The sequence below is a fragment of the Peromyscus leucopus genome, chromosome 23, assembly GCF_004664715.2.
Source record: "Peromyscus leucopus breed LL Stock chromosome 23, UCI_PerLeu_2.1, whole genome shotgun sequence".
Lineage (NCBI taxonomy): Eukaryota > Metazoa > Chordata > Mammalia > Rodentia > Cricetidae > Peromyscus > Peromyscus leucopus.
In genome coordinates, this window is record NC_051082.1 from 1,704,672 (window position 1) to 1,723,625 (window position 18,954).

Consider the following 18,954-nt stretch of genomic DNA (forward strand, 5'->3'; position numbering starts at 1 on the left):
GTTAGCGTTTAGATGGCGTAAGCCTTGAGCCTCAAGTTTCCATACCTCTAAAATGTGATTGTTAGCACCAACCTCAAAAGTTGTTGGGAGGATTAAATGACGTGAGTAAGTGCTGGGCACAGGAAGTCGTGTCAGAAGGTCAAGTTATTGAGCCTCCCCTCTCGAGTGTGTGTGTGGGTGTAGGTGTGTCGCACTGCTTACACCACAGAGTTCTCCTCTAGTACCAAGCAGCCCTGCACACTAGTAGCTAGGATTCATTTGTCCTGGGTCACCAGTCCTACAGTGTTTAATGAGTGTTTGGTGGGGGTCAGCCATCAGAGGGTCTTCCCCAAGTCGGTGGTGTTGCTGCCCAAAAGATCCTCATTTCCTAAGCTTGTCATGAGCACAGGCTTTTATTTTTTCCCTTATGGTATGCTACATATTTTTACTTAAACAAACACACAAAACCAGGAATGCACCACAGCCCTAGAGACACAAGCCTTACTTGTGTGCTCGTTTTCCCTCTGAAGAAGGAAATTAAAAGATCTGAGCACATGAATTATACTGTTACTTAGAGTTCAACATGAAGTGACTTTGTGCATGCTAATAGAGCAATTTATAACCTGATTAAGAATTTTGCTTCAAGGCAGAACTGCTGACGAACATCTTACTTCTCTGTGGCACAGTGTGCATGCACACGCATGCTTATGTATGTGTAGGTTTCGGTTTCTATCTGGGGGGGCGGTATGTGTCTGTGGCACTGCCACAGCCACCTCTCTTAAGGCTTCCAGTAGTATTTTACATGTGTGTCCTCTGCTTGTGATCCAGGGAGTGTCAGATTGAAGACTATGGTGTCATTCTAACCCAGTGAAAGTCCTCATCTCTTTCTTCATTTAAGCCAGACACTCCTGAAGAGTAAAGCTTCTGTATCTACATATGGATGATCGTTAATAGCTCGGAGATCATTAATACCTGCCTTTGCAGTGCTCCGTCATCGGAGCGTGTGGTAATCGGGTCAGGTAAAGGAGTTGGCCCAGAAATGACGGTGGTTTGATGTGTGCAAGTGTGTTCTTCCTCAGAGTGCGGGCAGTTGGAACTTGGCCTTTCAGACTCAATCACACTCTAGAATAGCCCTCATGGCCATCTGAATCCTCAGGATAGAGGAGGTGCTGCCAGTTGTAGGTAGAGGCGCCAGTTTGTCTCCTCCCTGTCCTCATGATTGCTTTCTCTTTCTACTCCACATGTGTGAAATGTGACAACAGCCTTGGCTGCTAGATGAAATGTAAGATTTTGTGCCAGGGATGGGAACAGTGGAAGTGTTCTCTGAAAGTCTCCTTCCAGGTGGAGACTAGTGGGAAAGGGACCTAGAGCTTCCTCCTGTGGCTCATGACCAGGTCCTTTTCATGGCTCTCCTAAAGGAAGATGCTACCTGCTGTGCTCTCAGATCCTGACCTTGACATGCCTGAGGCCCAGAGCAGCTAAAAGCATGCTTCTTCCCTGAGGTCTCCTGTTTGAAACCCCTAACTGGAATGTGCAGAACTCAAAACTGGTTTCTTGTTAGCCCACATTTTGGATTCTATGCAATAAAGCGGTCTACGGACATGACAGGTTTTCAGAGATTACACAGTTTGGTGACTTCGCTTTTAGCCTGAAGTTTTTAAAAAATGCATTTAGTGCTTATACATGTAGAACTTCTCCCAAATGAGCAGGCCCATGTTTTCAAAAGTCTGGGTGTCCTGAGCTGCTTGCTGGCCGTTGACTTGGTTTGGCTGCGCAATGCCTCTGCCTCTAGGCAGACCTGCAGGACTCAGGCCTCTGGAATGTATGCTGCCTGGTGTGGAGAGGAACTCGGCAGAGCAGGCTCAGGCCAGGCTCTTCTTGAGTCCAGTGGGGTGGGACCTGCAGCCGAACTTGCACAAGGTAACTAACTTCCATCATGATGAGTAAGGGTATGAACTGTGTCACATGATTATAAGGGAGGATGGACTCTGTTGATCCCTTCATGAGCAAGGGCCTTCCTGTTTATTTTCCCTATTTTTATGAAATTACCTATGAGTAGTTCACCCTTTGGGACGTTTATGAAGTTAAGAGTCTCCCACCGGGAGCCCCCACCCCACCAGAGGCATGTGGGTGCCCCTCTGGTGCTCCACCTCCTGTCTTGTGTGAAACTACCAAAGTGTGTGGTAGTGTCTGTCACAGATGTGCCCTCCGTGGTGCTTAGTACAGTCAGTTAACTGTCATAAAAGAAATCCGTGAAATAGGGTCTTAACATGTAGACAAACACCATGTCCAGCCCGGGCTTGTCTAGAAGACTCACAGTAAACGCTGTCCAGAGAAGAGAAGACAGTATATGTTGGAGAATGAGGCTTTGCCTGAGATTGTGGTGCACATGCGTGGCATGTGTTTTGTGATCCTGTGTTGACATTTGCTGGTGCACACACTGGCAGCCCTCACAGCACATTTATTTTTAACTTTCTTAGTGAGATTTCGGTTGGAAACTTAACACTACGAATTCGGCCGCCAAAACTGAGCATTCTGATTGCCTACCACTGAAAAACTAAAACGCTGGGGGAGTGTGAGCCGCACCAGGGACTGCTCTGCTGCTGCTGCAGAGCGCTGACTCCACTCAGAGGCACTGCCCCCACCCACACTCCTCCACAGGACGAGCCTGTGAAGCTAGTGAGGCTGAGAGGACCAGGTCAGGAGAATGCCTCAGTGCTCTTTCACTCTCTGACGCTTGTGTATGTTTGTTTGTCACAGATTCAAGAAATTTGTTCTTGAGGCTAATGTTGGCTGATTGCTTACCACGCAGCTCCACATGCTGCAAGTCATTCAGTCATGATGTGTGGTTGCCATGTCTGCTGCTTCCCTGAAGGCCTCGGCCACATGCCTCCAAGTAACCTAATATGTGCTCTTAAATTGAAAACATGATTTGACTTGGGAAGCTTCATTTATAGTTAGTAACATGAAATGTAAGGAATTCTGTGACCATACAAACTATTTAAATGCAATTTTAAAAACATTTTGCAGCTAACTAGTGGATGCTATATTATGGATGAAATTTAAATTATGTGGGGAAAAACATAATGTGGGGTTCTTTTGTTAACTCAGGACTCTCATCTTACAGAACTTCTGGTTACTCTTTTGTTAGCCAACCAATGTTCCTCCTCTATAAAAAAAATACGCTTTTTAAAATTTTAGTCTATATAGAACTCGCTTACTGGCAGAATAATGGTATTGTGAACTAGCAGAATTATCCTTAGCTGCTTTGATGCAGGTAATGAAAAATCTTCAGTTTGATCTGGATTGGAGCAATGTATGGAAGACCTTCACTTGATTCACACCCTCCTTTTTTTGTTTTGAGAGGCAGTTGTTTTTAAAGCAATAAAGAGGAAAGAATTCAGACACATTCATATTGTTTGTAAAGAACCAGGAAGCTGTGGCCTATAGCAGCTGAGCTAGGGACCTGTACAAGTTAGAGTTTCTTTCTGTCACAGTGGGAATTTTCACATCTTCGAAAATTGTTTTCTAATTTTTTTTTTAATTAGGGGCTGAAGAGATGGCTTATCAGTTAAGAGCATTAGTTTTTGCAGAGGGCCTGGGTTTAGTTCCCAGTATCCACATGTTGGCTCATGACCAATTCCCCAGTTCCAGGGGATTTGATGCCCTCTTCTGACCTCTGCAAGCACCAGGTATACATGTGGTACCTATACATACATGCAGACACAACACTCATGCACATAAAATTTAAAAAATTGAAAATTTTTTGTTACATTTACTTGTGTGCGGCTGTGTACATGAGCAGGCACTTGAATGCACATGTGTTTGCCTGCCACAGCATGTGTCAGGAGCAGAGGAAAGCTTGCAGGAATTGATTCTCTCCTGTCACTTGGCACCGAGAGGTTGAAGTGGAACTCAGGTAGTCAGGCTTGGCAGCAGGTGCCTTTACCTGCTAAGCCATCCCCAGTTACACATCTGTTTACAGGACGGCCTGGTAGCCCCGCCAATGCTTGTGCTTTACTTTGCATTGTTTACTCTTAGGAACAATTAAACGTGGGCTGGGCCCACATTATCTGTTAAAGGCCCCGACTGAAGGCCTGGAGAGACAGCTCAGTGGTTAAGAGCACTGGCGTCTGGATCTTCCCGAGGACACAGGTTTAATTCTCAGCACCGACGTGGAGTCTCACAACTATGTGAAACTCTAGTCCCAGGGGATCCAGTGCTTCCTCTTTGGTTAGTGTAGACACTCGTACTTACAAATAAGTAAGTAAAATCTCAAAAAGTTTATGCCCTACTGAACTTTCACCTCAGTCTGTTTCGCTTTGATGTATTAAATATCAAAAGGGGGTGGGGGAGCCCCAAAACATTTAGATTGTCATAGGCAGAGAAAAGAGGACAATTTGAAATAGTGCCCATAAAAGTTAAGGCAAAGGAAGCCTTTGTCTTAAAATATGTGACTGAGAGCCACAGTATTTTAAGACTCAGGTTTTGTTTTTAAATAATAAGGTTACCACTTCCCAGCGATAAAATCATGTGAGTTTTGAAAATAAAGTGTTGTACCTAAAAGGAAATAAGACTTGGTTGTTACGAGCTGCATTTCTGCCATTCATTTAACTATTTGGCGTGTGTCCTGATCCGTCTACAGGTGTCTGTCGCTGCTCATATGCATGTTGCCACTGGTTTTCCCTTTCTCCCATAGTAGTTGATCTTTGGAAGGTGTCTCTTCCCACAGCTACAGTGCAAGAGGCAGGACTGCTGTTGAGTTCAAGACCAGCCTGGCCTCAGTGGCGGTCCTTAGTGGCTGTGCGCACAGTAGCTGTTGTTAGGAGACCTAAAACGTGTACTGTGCACGCGGAGGGTCTTGACTATGAGTGGGTCTGTTCTGAATAAGTTAGCACATTTGTATTTGTTTCTCTGATAACAGGGAAATGGTAAGATGTTAATAGCTTCTCATCCACCATGTCAGACTGTTCCCCAGAACAGTGGTGTGGAGATGTTTAAAACCCCATTCCTTTGGTTTTCAAGACAGGGTTTCTCTGGGTAGCCCTGCCTGTTCTGGAACTCGCTCTGTAGACCAGGCTGGCCTCGAACTCAGATCCGCCTGCCTCTGCCTCCTAAGTGTTGGCATTAAAGGCGTGCGCCACCACTGCCTGTAAAGCCCTGTTCTTAATCACTAGCTTAAGGCCTGGATTAAAGGATGACTCCCTATCGGTCGTTTTTAAACAGGAACGACACTTAAAATACCATCAGTATGTTAATTGCTGAAGGAAACCGTGTAGCTCATGTGTTGTTGCCTGTGACTCTACCTTCTCATTGCTTCCTGGTCACTTAGTGAGAGGTCGACGTCTACAGGAAGACTGAGGCAGGAAGTCGAGGCGGCAGGCCTTTGTCTACTGGAGCAGATTTGAGTGGGCTTGCATGTTCTTCCCTCATAGGGTGGGCTTTTTTATTTTGTTTTTAATAACTACTTGTAAATTGGATGGGAAGTGAGAAGATTGAAAATAAATACACATCTGAGGCATGGGAAGATAGCTTCAAGAACTAAGATTTTTTTTTGTTCCATTTATTTTTTTAAATAATTTTTATGGCCCAGTGCAGGCTCTGTAAATTGCTGTGTTAATTGGCTCTACGTAGCTTGCCAGCATCCCTAGGAAGCATGTGGGAAACAGCCTGGTTGATTGTGGAGTCGGTGTGTGCTGTGTGCCTGGATCCGGCCTGTGGGGGGCGCCTGGGTTGCATTTAGTTCACTCTTCTGATTAGAACTGGGTTTCCCCCATGCGGTTATAAATTGTGGGAGAATTCTGAAGGGCTGTTGTTCTAATGGGGTGAGGTTTTGTGGAGGATAAGGTGTGCAGCTTAAGTTCCAATGAAGCTGTTTGTAGCTTGGGGTTACCAGAACTTGTCCAAGCTGAAAAGTGCTTAGGGCTATCAGTGTTCAGGGTTTCGGGGGCTGAGCTATAGAAAATCTTTAGTCTGGGTGTGTGGACAGGGGCATGTGTAGGTATAGGAAGCTTCACGAGCCATTGGATGTTAAGGGCATGCTTGGTTTACCGTCTGCTGCCTTGGAGCTAAGCTTGCTCAGCCCTGGTTCACCTCAGTGGAACATGGAGTGATCTGAGGAATGAGGCCAGGGAAGGGAAGCACAGCTGGATTGACCTGGTGCCAGCTAGACCTGCCTGACCCTTGAACCATCCTCTCACACTCAGCAGCACTCACTGGGTTAGAGGCCCCAGCATGGGCTCATTGCTTATTGAAGAGATGGTCCGTGGAAGGCTCACCTTACCATCCTTTCCGTAGGACATCAGAGACAGGGTGTCCAGTAGAAGCTGGCTGACCTCATCCACACCAGGTGTCCAGCTTAGAGCCAGGCTTGCAGTCACAGGGAGGGAGGCCCGTGTCAGTTTAACTGGCCTGGTAGAAATGAAGATGTTCTAGAGAGACGCTTGTATCTGTCTCTGTCACTTGAGATTATTGAAACAGTGGACTCAGCCGTGGGGATTTCCCCAGGAATCTCATGCTAGGAGAAGGAGAAAGTGCCTGTCAGGGGGAACTTGTCCCCAGAGAGAGATTCCATGCAGCTCTAAGAGTTGTCACCACCTTCTAGGATGAGACTGGAGATGACCACAGGTCATGGCGGGAGGACCGCACCTTGACAGGTCTCACGTGCATAGCCTTGGCTCTCTGTTTAAACTTTGTTTTCACTCTAGGACCCAAAGTCACACTTGAGGGCTCTGCTGCACATCTTTGTCCCCCTTCCCTGGTGGCCACATTGAGTAGCCCTCCTTTTTCTGCTTCTCACCATGAAATCGACTCTTTTTATTGGCTTATTGAAGATGGTGGCCAGACCTGACTTGACATAACTTGTGACCCCCATGTCTGAAAAGATCTGTGTGTGCTATAGAGTTTTTGTGGATGAACAGTTCCCACCAAGGGCAACAGCATTGTTTTATTATTGAAAATAGATGTTTGGGAGAGCTGGGAGAGATGGCTGAGCCGTTAAGAGCATTGGCTGTTTTTCCAGAGGTCCTGAGTTCAATTCCCAGCAACCACATGGTGGCTCACAGCCATCTGTAATAAGATCTGGTGCCCTCTTCTGGTGTGCAGGGATACATGCAAGCAGAGCATCATATACATCAAGTATAAAATACATACACATTCTCTGAGTCAGTTTTGTGTGCCCCTGACAGCACCTAACACAGTGTGATGTATAAATGGTTTCCACTTAATAATTGCTGAAGCTAGCTTTCAGAGTGAGGTTCCCAGTTTATTTACACACACACACACACACACACACACACACACACACCATGTGTCGTTAAAGCAGAGTTGCATACAATAGGTGGTATCTAGCGGCTAGATACACAGGTGAATGTCTCACCACCCCAACCCTCCGTGTGTGTGTGTGTGTGTGTGTGTGTGTGTGTGTGTGTGTGTGTGTGTGTGTGTGTCCGTCCATCCGTCTGTGTGTCCCAGCTGGGGGGTAATTCTTTTGCAAGAGGTCTACAGCAGAAGTCCCCAAGGTGGCAGTCACATGGCTCAGAGGACAGTTCCTGGCAGTATCCCCCATCTATCCGAGCAAGACTTGATTTCCCATCTACGTCCCTCGAATACCAGTGTATGGATCTCTGTGCAGTTTGAAGCTGCATGCACAGGCCGTGCTGTTAGTAATGTGTGTTTGCGTTGCTGGCTCTGGCCTTCTGCTGTCACGAACTCTTCTGCTCCACTTGGAAATTTTTGAAAATACAGAAAATGGTAAAATTCCGTGGTGGGAGATAGGAGAACTTGACCTTGTTTAAGGCTCGCTCTTGATAAGAACCTCACCATAGGTAGGAACTCCAGTGAAGCTGGGTGGTGGTGTCATATGCTGTTAATCCCAGCACATACTCAGGAAGCAGAGCCAGGCAGATTTCTGAGTTCAAAGCCAACCTGGTCTACAGAGTGAGTTCCAGAACAGCCAGTGCCACACAGAAAAACCCAAACCAAAAAATCTACAGTGACACACCAGCTAACAAACTCCTCTATAAGACCTCACCGCTGGGAGGTGGCTCAGTGTGTGGCGGGAGAGGAATGCTGCTCTTCTGTCCAAATGATTCCAAACGTGAGACTGGTTTCCTTGTGTGTCTGTGATGTTGTTATATAGCAGTCAGTCAACCAAAACCTAAATACCAAGCTCACAGTTGTTCTAATCTTCTCACCTAGAAGGAGCTGGCGAGCACCCCTGACTGTCCTAAGATGTGTGCCTATAAGCTGGTGACCATCAAGTTCAAGTGGTGGGGGCTGCAGAGCAAAGTCGAGAACTTCATCCAGAAGGTAAATCTGCTCACAGTGTGGGGAGCTGAGAGAAGGGGCTGTGGGGAAATGGTCTCCGTGACCAGCGTTTTCCCCTTTATGACATGAAAGTTACTGTCCCCATGTGTCTGTCTGTCTAGTAGTGAGATTTTAAGAGATCTTTTTCTTTTTTCTTTTTCCCTTTGTTTTCTTTTTTAAGGTTTTACCTTTTGTGTATGGATGTTTTGTCTGCGTGTATATCTGTGCATCACATGCATGCGGTGCCTTTGGAAGCCAGGAGAGGGCATCAGATACCCTGGAACTGTAGTTGCAAACAGTTGAGAGCCATCGTGTGGGTGTTGGAAACCAAACCTGGGTCCTCTGGAGGAGCTACCAGGTCTTACCCTCACTGAGCCAACACTCCCGCCCTTAAGGGACTTCCTTAGAAGAAATGCAGTGCTTTATGTGTTCAGTGTGATTTCCTCGCTTTCCACAGGTTTTTCCAGTGGTTTTTCTGCACTCGAGCACAAAGCCTCTCCCATAACCAGCCTGTCCGTGAAGACACCTGGTTTCCTGGCCACTTCTCTGGCAGTCTTGTCTGGAGTGTCTTCTGTAGAGGTCTTGCCAAGAGTAGATAGACCCTGAAATGATGACATGATCTGAGGATCCCTACCCAATTCCTTTTTAAAAAATGGAGATAACATGAGCAGTTAGATAGAGAAGGGGTATCACAGTGGTGTAAACACATTTATGCAAAGCGTTGCCCAAACACCACACAGAACAACAAAATACCAGGTTATAAATACACAGGAAGGCCAGGCAGTGGTAGCGCACGCCTTTAATCCCAGCACTCGGGAGGCAGAGGCAGGCGGATCTCTGTGAGTTCAAGGCCAGCCTGGGCTACAGAGCAAGATCCAGGACGGGCACTAAAATACACAGAGAAACCCTGTCTCGAAAAACCAAAAAATAAATAAGTACACAGGAAGATGTGGGAATACCCTATGTTTACTCTTCCTATAGGATCCCTCCCACCCCATCATCATCATATAAAGATGTCGTTAGGGGCTGGAGAGACATCTCGGTGAAGAGCACTGGCTGCTTTTCCAGAGGACCTGGGTTTGATTCCCAGCACCCACATGATGGCTCACAGCCATCTGTAACACACGTTACGGGGGGATCCACACCACTTCGTAGCCTCCACAGGAACTGCAAGCATGAGGTGCACAGACGTGCATGCATACACAGAGGAAATCTAGGGAATAAGAGACGTCCCTGTTATGCACTGGATTCTCACTGTGGTTCTTAGCCTATTCACAGCCAGCCCTTGAGCACACTGTAGGTGCTGGCCTTCTCCCCTTGACATTGTAGTAAATAGGTCGACAGTCCAGTTTCAATAAAGGAAGTTGCATGTGTAAACATGCAGTTTTCTGTTCATGGGAGAATTGTTCCCAAGTGTCAGTTGTTGTACTTTGCTCTCTTGGGAAAGTTGAATACAACTTAAATATTTGGGTATTTAAAGCCGGTATCTCTATACATGGTTTTCATATACGTGTTTGTGTCTGTACATGCACATGGGCAGTAATGATGCAGAACACCCAGTGCTTTCATCATTGTGTCTCTGAGCACTGGGGCTTTCCTCCAGTGCAGGGTGCCCTATGATGCACAGTGAAGACTGAGTCTACTCTCACTGTAGAAGAACCCAGTTGACCTTTGATCCTGGGCATTGAGAACAGGTGTCAGTGTGGGGCCCAGCAGGAACATGTGGGATTCAGTTAGGCATGCCGCACGTGCTCTCGGCTTCCACCAGGCCATTCATCCTTGTGCCAGTGGAGATTCTTTCCCATTTCTCGGGGAGCTTTGGAAATAAGGTTTGAATTATGTGTGTGTGTGTGTGTTTGTTGTGTATGGTTGTGTGTATCATCTGCATGGGTGCGGAGGTCAGAGGACGGTTTGTGGGGTTGGTTCTCTCCTCCCACCGTTTGAATCCAGACACTGAACTGAAGTCCTTAGGCTTGGAGGCGAGCACCATTGCCTGCTGAGCCGCCCTTCACAGGGAATTTAGTTTCCTCCTGTATAAAATTATGATAGGGTAGAATTAATGTGAAGAATTCACACAGTCTCTGCACAGCCCTGGCTGTTCTGGAACTCATTATGTAGACCAAGCTGGCCTTGAACTCTCGAGATCTGCCTGAGTGCTGGGATTAAAGGCATGTGCCCCCACACTTGGCCTAGTTTCTGCTATTGTATAAAGTGGTCTTTTCAAACTAAGTACAAGTTCATTTTATGTGCTGCTTGGGACATGTAAAGTTAATGTGTCACTAATTATATGTTTTCCCCACTTTGTTTTAAAAGCAAGAAAAACGGATATTCACAAACCTACATCGCCAGCTCTTTTGTTGGATTGACAAGTGGATTGACCTGACGATGGAAGACATTAGGAGAATGGAAGATGAGACTCAGAAAGAACTAGAAACAGTAAGGCTTGCTGTAGCAGTTCTGTTTCCCTTCTCTAAACGTTACATGCTTAGCAAGTATAGACTTGGAGTTGGGGGGAGTGTTGCTGGAAGCCATTTCTAACTTACCATGTGTAGTTTCATCAAAATGGAACTTTTTGGACACTAATGCCCTTCAGCCTCCTGAAGGTGGGCTAGAGCTTTCTTAACCTACAATGTGTTCCTTGTAAATAATGTCTCAGGCATCTCTGCGACGGTACCTGTCTTGTTCTTTTGATCAGGATGCCTTTGGCTCAGCCTGCTCAGCAGTCAGCTCAGTTCCCTCCATAGGCAAGGTGAGGCTTGTGAGTCCTCCGAGTCCAGCGATGCCATCTCCCCAATCCTAACTAGCAGTGAGCTCTTCTTCCTTGGAAAGCTCTAGGCAGATTCCAGTGGTCCTTGGCAAGGGGTCAGGGGATAGATAGTTCCATGGCTAAACTTGCCCTAGCTCCTGCCCATAGCCAGTGGGTGTCTACACTCTTCCAAGGCCATCTTCTTTGGCTTCCTCCCACAAGGATTTGGATTTGAGTTTTCCCCGAACCATGCTTTTCAGCAGTTGGTAGTTCATTCTCCAAATGGGAAGTAAATCCAAGGCATATCCAGGACCCCTTAGGGCTTCCACATAGTCACCCTGAGTCCCGCCAGAGGTCCTGGTTCTGCAAGCCCTGCAAGTGTGGTATCTGATGCCCTGTGTGAGGCTAGAGCCCCATGTAGTCATGGGGAGTGGCAGGAAGTCAGGCTCTTTGACAGGGAAGGGGTACTGTCTCTGCTGTAGTGAAGGATTGTCTGCAGCTGGTTACTTGGGGTGATCAGGGCAGGCCTGCTTCTAATTACCTTATACCAATCTTCAGAAAGAAGTATGCTGTATATTGTTAATAGGGCAATAGAATGTTTTAGCCTATCTTATATTTAAAGTAAACTATAGACAAACATCACCTTATAAATGGATTTTGCTCCAGATTATTTTAGGTTGACTGAATTTGGAATGTACTTTCCCATAAAGACAATATTATAAGGGGGTTGGTTTTTCTCCTACTGAAGCTCTGAGTTCTGGGTCTTGGGAGTAGGGTGATGGAATGATGGAGTCGCAGGAGTGGCGGGGTCTCCCTCTCCCCTTTGTTCTGAGGCTGGCCATGGGTGTTTAAGCAGGCAAGCACAGGTCATGCTACTCCGCACCTCTCACCCGCTGTGCTCACTTCTTCTCAGTAGTTAGGTGCTCCTCCAAAAGCAGCCCTGGCACCACCCTCCCAGCATGGACCCTTCCCCTGCCGTGCCCTGCCTCCTGGTAAACACTCACTCCTCCTACCGTCAGCTCTGGAGCAGCTGCTCAAGCTGTAGCACAGCTGCTTCCAGCCAGTGTTTCCCAGAACCTGGAGGGGGCGCGGAAAACCATCCTCAGCAAAGACCCCTTGTCCTGGCTATGCATTTATGCTGAATGGTCAGTTGAGGAATACTGACCACTGGTGACAGATGGTGAACTCGGGCCCCTGCATCCCGACCCCTTGGGCAGAGGTCTGCTGCTCCCCACTCTTGGTTCTTTCAGGGTTCTCAGCCTGCAGATCCCTGACCACACCATGAGAGTCCTTGCTCCCACCTGTGGCGTAGGCCGGAAGATCAGCAGCTGCTCTGCCAGCCATTTGGAAGTAGCACTATAGCAGCTCGGGGCTCAGTGAACGAGGTCCCCGTGAACTGGCTGCGCTCTGTCCTGGGTTCAGGGTGTAGATGGCTGTTTGATCTGTGAATACTTGGGAAGTGTTTTAGGCAGGTCTCAGCATTCATGCTGACCATCCTCATACTAGCTTCTTCTTGTGAGGTCACAGTATTTTATGCCTGTAGTGCGCTCATAGTTCCATCGGTTGGGGTGTGCCAATCCTCAGAATCATGCAGCATGGGGCCTGTGTTTGGGAGCACCAGGCAGGCAGCTCCTTCCCCGTGAAGAAGACTGCAGTTCTGCAGGAATTTCTTCTCATGCCTAGTCAAGGACTCCCATACACTGTAATGTTCTTAATTCACAGATTTTTAAGAATTGGCTTTCTTTTTATCAAATCTCTTTTAGACTTGAAAATGCCTAGCACCTTAAGTTGGGCATAGAAAGGACATGCACATGCATGCATGTGTGTGTGACCTGCAGTCTACAGGGCTGTAAGGATTAGCCAGGTGGTGGAAGAGAACTGGCCAGACCCTGGGGGGTTGGGGGGAAGGGATTGTTTGTTTTCTGTCTGTTTCTGGTTTTCTCCTTTGAGGTGTTTTTGTTTTGTTTTGTTTTGTTTTTTGTCTGTAGCTGTTAGACATGCCTGCTCTTCTGCTGGTTCCTTTTGCCGTGTGCTGTTCCTCTGTGTGTCTCTTCCTTTGATCCTTGCTCTTTTCACTAAACCTGGAAGTACTGAGAAACAGCAGCAGCACCTTCACAGCTTCCTGTCTGGTCCAGAGACGGACCACGCCCCCCTCCCCTGAAGCGTTTTCTCAAAGCATATTGACAATTTCCTTGCAGTTGTATCCCTGATAATTTACTGCCAGACTGGAGACCTTGGTTTAGATGCTTAGTTAACTTTCCAGGCTGTTTAAGGAATACCCCACACAAGTTTGTTGAAGCCAGGACCAGTTGAAAGCCTCAGAACCACATCTCTTCTGGGGATCCATGAGAAGTAGACAATCTCTATGTAATCATTGCTAGATCTTTTTTCTCCACTTGCTTACTAACCCCTACATAGAATCATTTTAGCAGCTCATGATTTTATTTTACATTTAGATGCGTAAGAAGGGTTCCGTCCGAGGCACGTCGGCTGCTGATGCCTAGATGAGTCCCCTGTAGGTCAGAGACATTTTCAAACTGTGTAAGTGAAGACCTGGGTAAAAGAATGTCTAAAAGCCTGTGCCTTTGGTGATGGGGAATTAACTGCTGAGCCCGCCATAGGCTCTTCTTGCCTGTGTTGACGGGATTCTACTTTTAGAATTGAAGAGGTGCCTGTTGTAGAAACTGTGAGCATGTATGTTTTGTGGATCACTCTGTGGGCCAGGTTGAATGTCACAGTCTCCACCCCCTGTCAGTGGCACTGTCCTGGAAGCTGGTTGACCTTTTGATAGCCAGCCGATTAGCGGAACCGTTTCTCGGTAGAACCTTTTGCGGTTCCAGGATCCCTCCTGCCCCACTATCAGGCCAACTTCAGTAGCTCACTGTAGGTAAAATGTGTTCTGTGTGCCATAGTCTCCCTGGTTACTCTGTAGTTTGCCTTTTAAGCCTAACATTTTTCTGTGGTGTTTCCACCAAAGCCTATGTGCCCATACGACATTTCCATAGATGGAACAGAGAGTGTCCACGTCCACCCCACAGGCGTAGAGAACAAGAGCAGCAGAACCTCCTCTGTGTGCAGATGTGAGTAAGGACAGAGCAGGCCCTGTGCCCAGACCTGCACTGAGCCTCCTGGCTGCTCGCTTAACGGAGCTGCCTTCCGCCATGGACTAAGTGAGAGGTGTTCAGTCATGAAAAGGAGCTGCTATGCCAAAAAGAATTGAGTAGCACTTCTGAGATTGCCCCAAAGTTATTTATATTTCATTCAAAACAAAACAAAAACCGGGTTTTTGTTTTGTTTGGTTTTTTTCAATTATTGCCACTTTAAGTACTAACTTTCTGTGATTTGTTCCTACTTTGAATTTACTTTTCTCTGTGATGAAATAAAATGTTTTGCCTTTAGCATGGCCAGTCTTTAAACAGAAACAAAGTTTTAGGGTGCAGTAGTTTGGGGAACATTTTCTATCTGATTTTTTCCATATTGAGTATCTCAGGAGAGCCTGGGCCTAACTTGCTGTGTGCTTCTTTACTTTACAGCTACGGAGTCAAGGCCAAGTGAGGGGGACAAGTGCAGCCTGTGACGAGTGAAGACGCCACCAGTGTCTCAGTGATGACTCAAGCTCACGCACGCGTGTGTGTGCACACACACACACACACAGGTTTGTGTGTGTATGTGTGTATGTCTGCAGCTATATGAAAAACACATATGGCTACAGGCCTAGATACACACAAGTGTATATATGTATATGCAAAACATTGAAGGGATCAGTACAATTTCTCCAAAGTACTGTACCGATCTTCAGCAAAAATACTAAAGAAAATATTTTCAATATATATACCTGGAACAGATTTTAATAATCATCAATGTGATGCCCTTGATGGATAAATGGACTGCCATGTGGTGCCATGTGGTGCTGGCTGGCGTGCTTCCTGAATGCCAGGTGTGGACCAGTGTGTGTAGTCTTTGGTTATGTTTCTGTTTTCTCGAGTCACCACACATACACTTTTATTTTCATCCCATCAGCAATAGACTCCTACAGAACGATTTCTTCAAATTTTTAGATACTCCAGTGATCTAGAAAGTCAGCTCTGGATGTATTTATAACTATTTATTTCTGGGTGGCCACTATCTTCCAGCCAAATCCAACAATACCCAACGAGTAAGGAGTCAAAGAAAAGCTCTTTACTAGTGTGCCCGAGGGTGGGGAAATCCTTTTTTAAAATTGCCACTTTTTATTGGATTTTTGTATTTTGAATTTCAAGTATTTTTCTACATCAAATCTAGCAAAAACAGTGATGACGGTTTGTGATTTATAATAAACACTAGACAATATTCAGACTCTGGCTAAGCAAACTAGGCGGTAAAGGAAGTAACCCTGCGGGTAGTGCAGGCCTTCTGTGGAGTTTGGTTTCTGGAATTCCAGTGTGGAGACTATGCAGACCGTCTGTATTGCTCTGAGCTCATAGGGTGGGAGAGTAGTGACATTTAGCTCTTTTCCTGTTGCAATCCAAGCCAGGGGGAAATGCTGACGGGGAGCTAGGAACAGTTTGAGTGTGGTACAGGGCTGTCACCGTCCTGAGGCCCAGCTAGGTCCTCGGCATTGCTGCCCACACTGCTTCCTCTTCCTCCCCCTCCTCCCTCCCCCCCTTCCTCTTCCTCCTCCTCTTCTTTTTTTAAAGAATAATAGGTAAGATTTTTTTTTTTTTTTTTTTTTTTTTTATCAACTTTTCTCTCTGATGCCGTTTTCCCTTGTCAGTCCTGGAAGCCTGACCAGAATCATACTGTTGAAGCCTTCAGGTCACACACTGTCTTCTTAACACACTACCCCACAGTCCTCCTCCCCCCACCCCCAGAACACATCACCCCTGCAGTCAGTCCATTAGTAACCCCTTTGCTGACAGTCTTGCCCTCCATGCCCCTCCTCCCATGTCCTGTGTTCCCGTGGGAGCGATGACAGAGCTTCCCACCACATTGCAACAAGTCCCTGTCATCCTCCGCAACAGACCCTGGGTCCCGTGTGCCCTCTCTGTTCACTTTGTGGGCACTGTTGGGAGATGGGCTTGGTCACATCAGTGGAACAGTCACCTGAAGGGTCATCGCCAACCCCAGGCACTGGAGAACCCAGTCTCTCCCCCAGTGAAACTAACTCAAGCACATCTGCAGTCTCATTGGGAGCTTGGGCACACGAGGAAGTGAGAGCCTGGTGTGGACTCTAATGTTTTTCTAACAACTGTGGAGATTGAGGGGATGTGTGGTGAATGTAAAATACCCCGTTGACTTGGCAGTCTCTTGTGTAAATTACAGTAAAACAAAGTAAGTGACATTGAAACAAAAATAAATTTGATCACAAAATGCGCTTGTGTGCTTGAATGGCTGTTTCCTGGTGCCACTTGCTTGGGGCAGCGCAGGCCACTTGGGTTCTGGCTTTTCAGCGGCCCCACTCTGAGAAGAAGACAGAAAGGGTCTTGGTGTTTTGCTGGCCCTGTGAGGTGGCTTGTTCTTGACATGGGCCTTTGCGGGTCAGGTTGTCACATGGTTTCAGAGGTGATTTCCTGTCCTTACTGGAAGCTGGGTACTGTTAGCCTCAGAATTTGTAAAAAAAAATATTTTTAAAGGAAAGAAAATACAGAAAACTTTGTTTTTAAGTGCTCTGTCGGGCTTTGCTGTTAGGCCTTGACTGTCTCGAGATCGTGGCTCCTAGATACCTCGTCCTGTAGAACTTGGTCGTTTCTGCTGTGCTCTGTTTTTGAGACAGGGCCGACTGCCCGCCCGAGCAGCTTAGTGTGCAGCGTGTTTCCAGGGTGTTTGAGGTTCCTCTCGTGGTGTTCTGTTCAGATACAGCATCAGCATGTATCCACCTGAGTGTGTGTGCACAGGCCCCTGGCGCTCAGCAGAGTTCTGGGGGGTGGGGGTGAGGTGCAGATGTGCAGTCCAGTGTGGGGGACAGACAGATAGGAACAGGTGCAGCACAAGTTGGTGTGATGCCCTCAGGAGGGGGGTTGGAGAAGAGATGTTACAGATTCACTAGGCAGGCGGTCCCAGCCGCTGTGACCCCAGGAGCCCTGCGAACTCCCCAGTCTTATGCTCTGCCCTGGAGGGCCCAGGCCCAGGCGGGTGAGACTTTGCACCCTTGTGACAGATGGCAGCCCTTTCCCTGGCCTTGCGTTTTGCTGTTCCGTCCACTTTCCATGCTGCCGCCTCGAGTGTCCAAGGCTGCTCAGACCTCCTGTCTCCTCAACCTGATGGTGTTTCAGGTGTCCCAGCCCAGTCCCTGCAGACATGTCTCAGGAGGTCAAGAGGTATGCAGCCTCTGTCTTGAGGACACACTGGAGCTCCCCAGCCATCCAGTGGAGAACTTGCTGACCTTGCTCTTAGGTCAGTAGAGCCACTGGAAGATTCACAGGAGGTGAATCTCAGAGGGTCAGTGGAGTTGCAGGATTCTAGAGCCTGGCTTGGTGTTACTGGGAAGGAAGGAGAGCAGTGGAAACCGAGTCCCAGCCCGTCTTGTCTATGGGCTGCCTTGGGCAGACCCGCCCATACACTCCGGGCATGTTACCTGGCATGAAAACAGTATGCAAGTGCAGTTGACTTCACATCCCCTCAAGCAGGTTACATCGGAAAAGTGGGAAAGGTGGATGTCCTGAACCTTCCTATGGTGATCATCCATTCATCTGTGTGGTGTTGCCATGGTGCGGGGCTTCTTTGCTGGAGAGGCGTTCGGAGCAGCCTCGTTCGACAAAACCAGCCTCCTGCACTCTGACAGGCTTCCCCTCTCAGAGACTGAAATTTCACACAAGGAACCTTAGTGACTACCTCGTGCATTCTTCTCTTCTGAGTTAAATCATGAATTCAGATGTGACCGGATTAAGAATGTCTCCATTCCCGCCACGGTCCTCTGGCCGTCCGAAAGCCAGCCTTTGCAACTCCATGTCCTGAGTGACTGTTTCGTCATGCTAGAGGCCAACCTGACAGTAGATGCACAACGAAAGAAAACCTTTACAGATGCCACTTTCCCGCCCGCCCACTGCCGTCCCATGCATCTGTCCTGGTGCACTCTCACTTCAAAAGCAGGAAGGGGGCCCAGAAAACCCATGTCCTCTCCTTCAGGAAGCTGTTTATTGTGGAGTGGCCTCTCTGCCACAGTTCACTCCTGGTTGGCCATCACTATTGGCTGACGGATGGCACCCTTAAATCCCACATTTCGCAGACGAGGTTAGTGTGGGGACTCAAGGGCAGGTGTCATGCTGTGCCTCAGTCGCCTCTTGTCATGGAAGTTTCAATCATGAGTGTCATTGTTCCCACAGCAGATGTCTGCCAGTCCAGGGACAAGACACCTTACTCTTGGGGTCTAGGGGAGGAGCAACAAGATCTAATCTCTTCCCTCAACCACAACACAAGGAGCAGCAGCCCTGGCAGCCGTCCAGGAGCACTGAGGACCTTCCTCCTTCCTCCTCAGTTACCAGAGGCTTCCGAGTCCATCTCCAGAATGTGGGTGCATCACTCATGGCCTCCCTGGGCAGGAAGCCTAGCTGGTCCCCCAGTCTCCAAGAGTGTTCCTGGATGAGCCCATGCTGCCCTTTGTCTTTCAGTCCAAGCTGTGTTCTGAAGGGGACCACGAACTCCACATGACAAGATAAGCTCACTGGGTATGGTGGTGCACACCTTTAAAGCTAGCATTCGGGAGACAGGCGTGTTCCCTCGTCAGGTCAAGGCTGTCTTGAGCCACATAGGGAGTTCTGTCTGTATCCACCATAGCTGCACACTAAAACACTGCATTGTTTTTAAGGGCTATGCAGTATGTGAGACCTTGTGTCCTAGTTTCTCTGACAGCTGTGTCTCTGCGTCACGCGGAAACAGCCAGTGACCTTCATACAGTGTGGCCCCCAGAGCCTTCATGGGAAGGCAGGTTTGACCAGTGGTCACAA

General features: G+C 47.6%; 1 protein-coding gene across 3 annotated transcripts in view; it reads left to right on the forward strand.

Moving 5' to 3' along the window:
- Pitpnb (phosphatidylinositol transfer protein beta) overlaps window positions 1-16,384 on the forward strand; it is a 51,680-nt gene extending 35,296 nt beyond the window's left edge. For 2 of the 3 annotated variants that reach the window (XM_028859115.2, XM_037198596.1), the window contains exons 9-11: window positions 8,179-8,289; window positions 10,600-10,722; window positions 14,566-16,384. In XM_028859115.2, coding sequence (XP_028714948.1) covers window positions 8,179-8,289; window positions 10,600-10,722; window positions 14,566-14,616 — 285 coding nt within the window. In that variant the 3' untranslated portion in view covers window positions 14,617-16,384. Of the gene's footprint in view, window positions 1-8,178; window positions 8,290-10,599; window positions 10,723-13,488; window positions 13,574-14,565 lie in introns of all 3 variants that reach the window. The other variant, XM_028859116.2, reaches the window with a different exon arrangement.
- The last annotated feature ends 2,570 nt before the right edge of the window (window positions 16,385-18,954 follow it).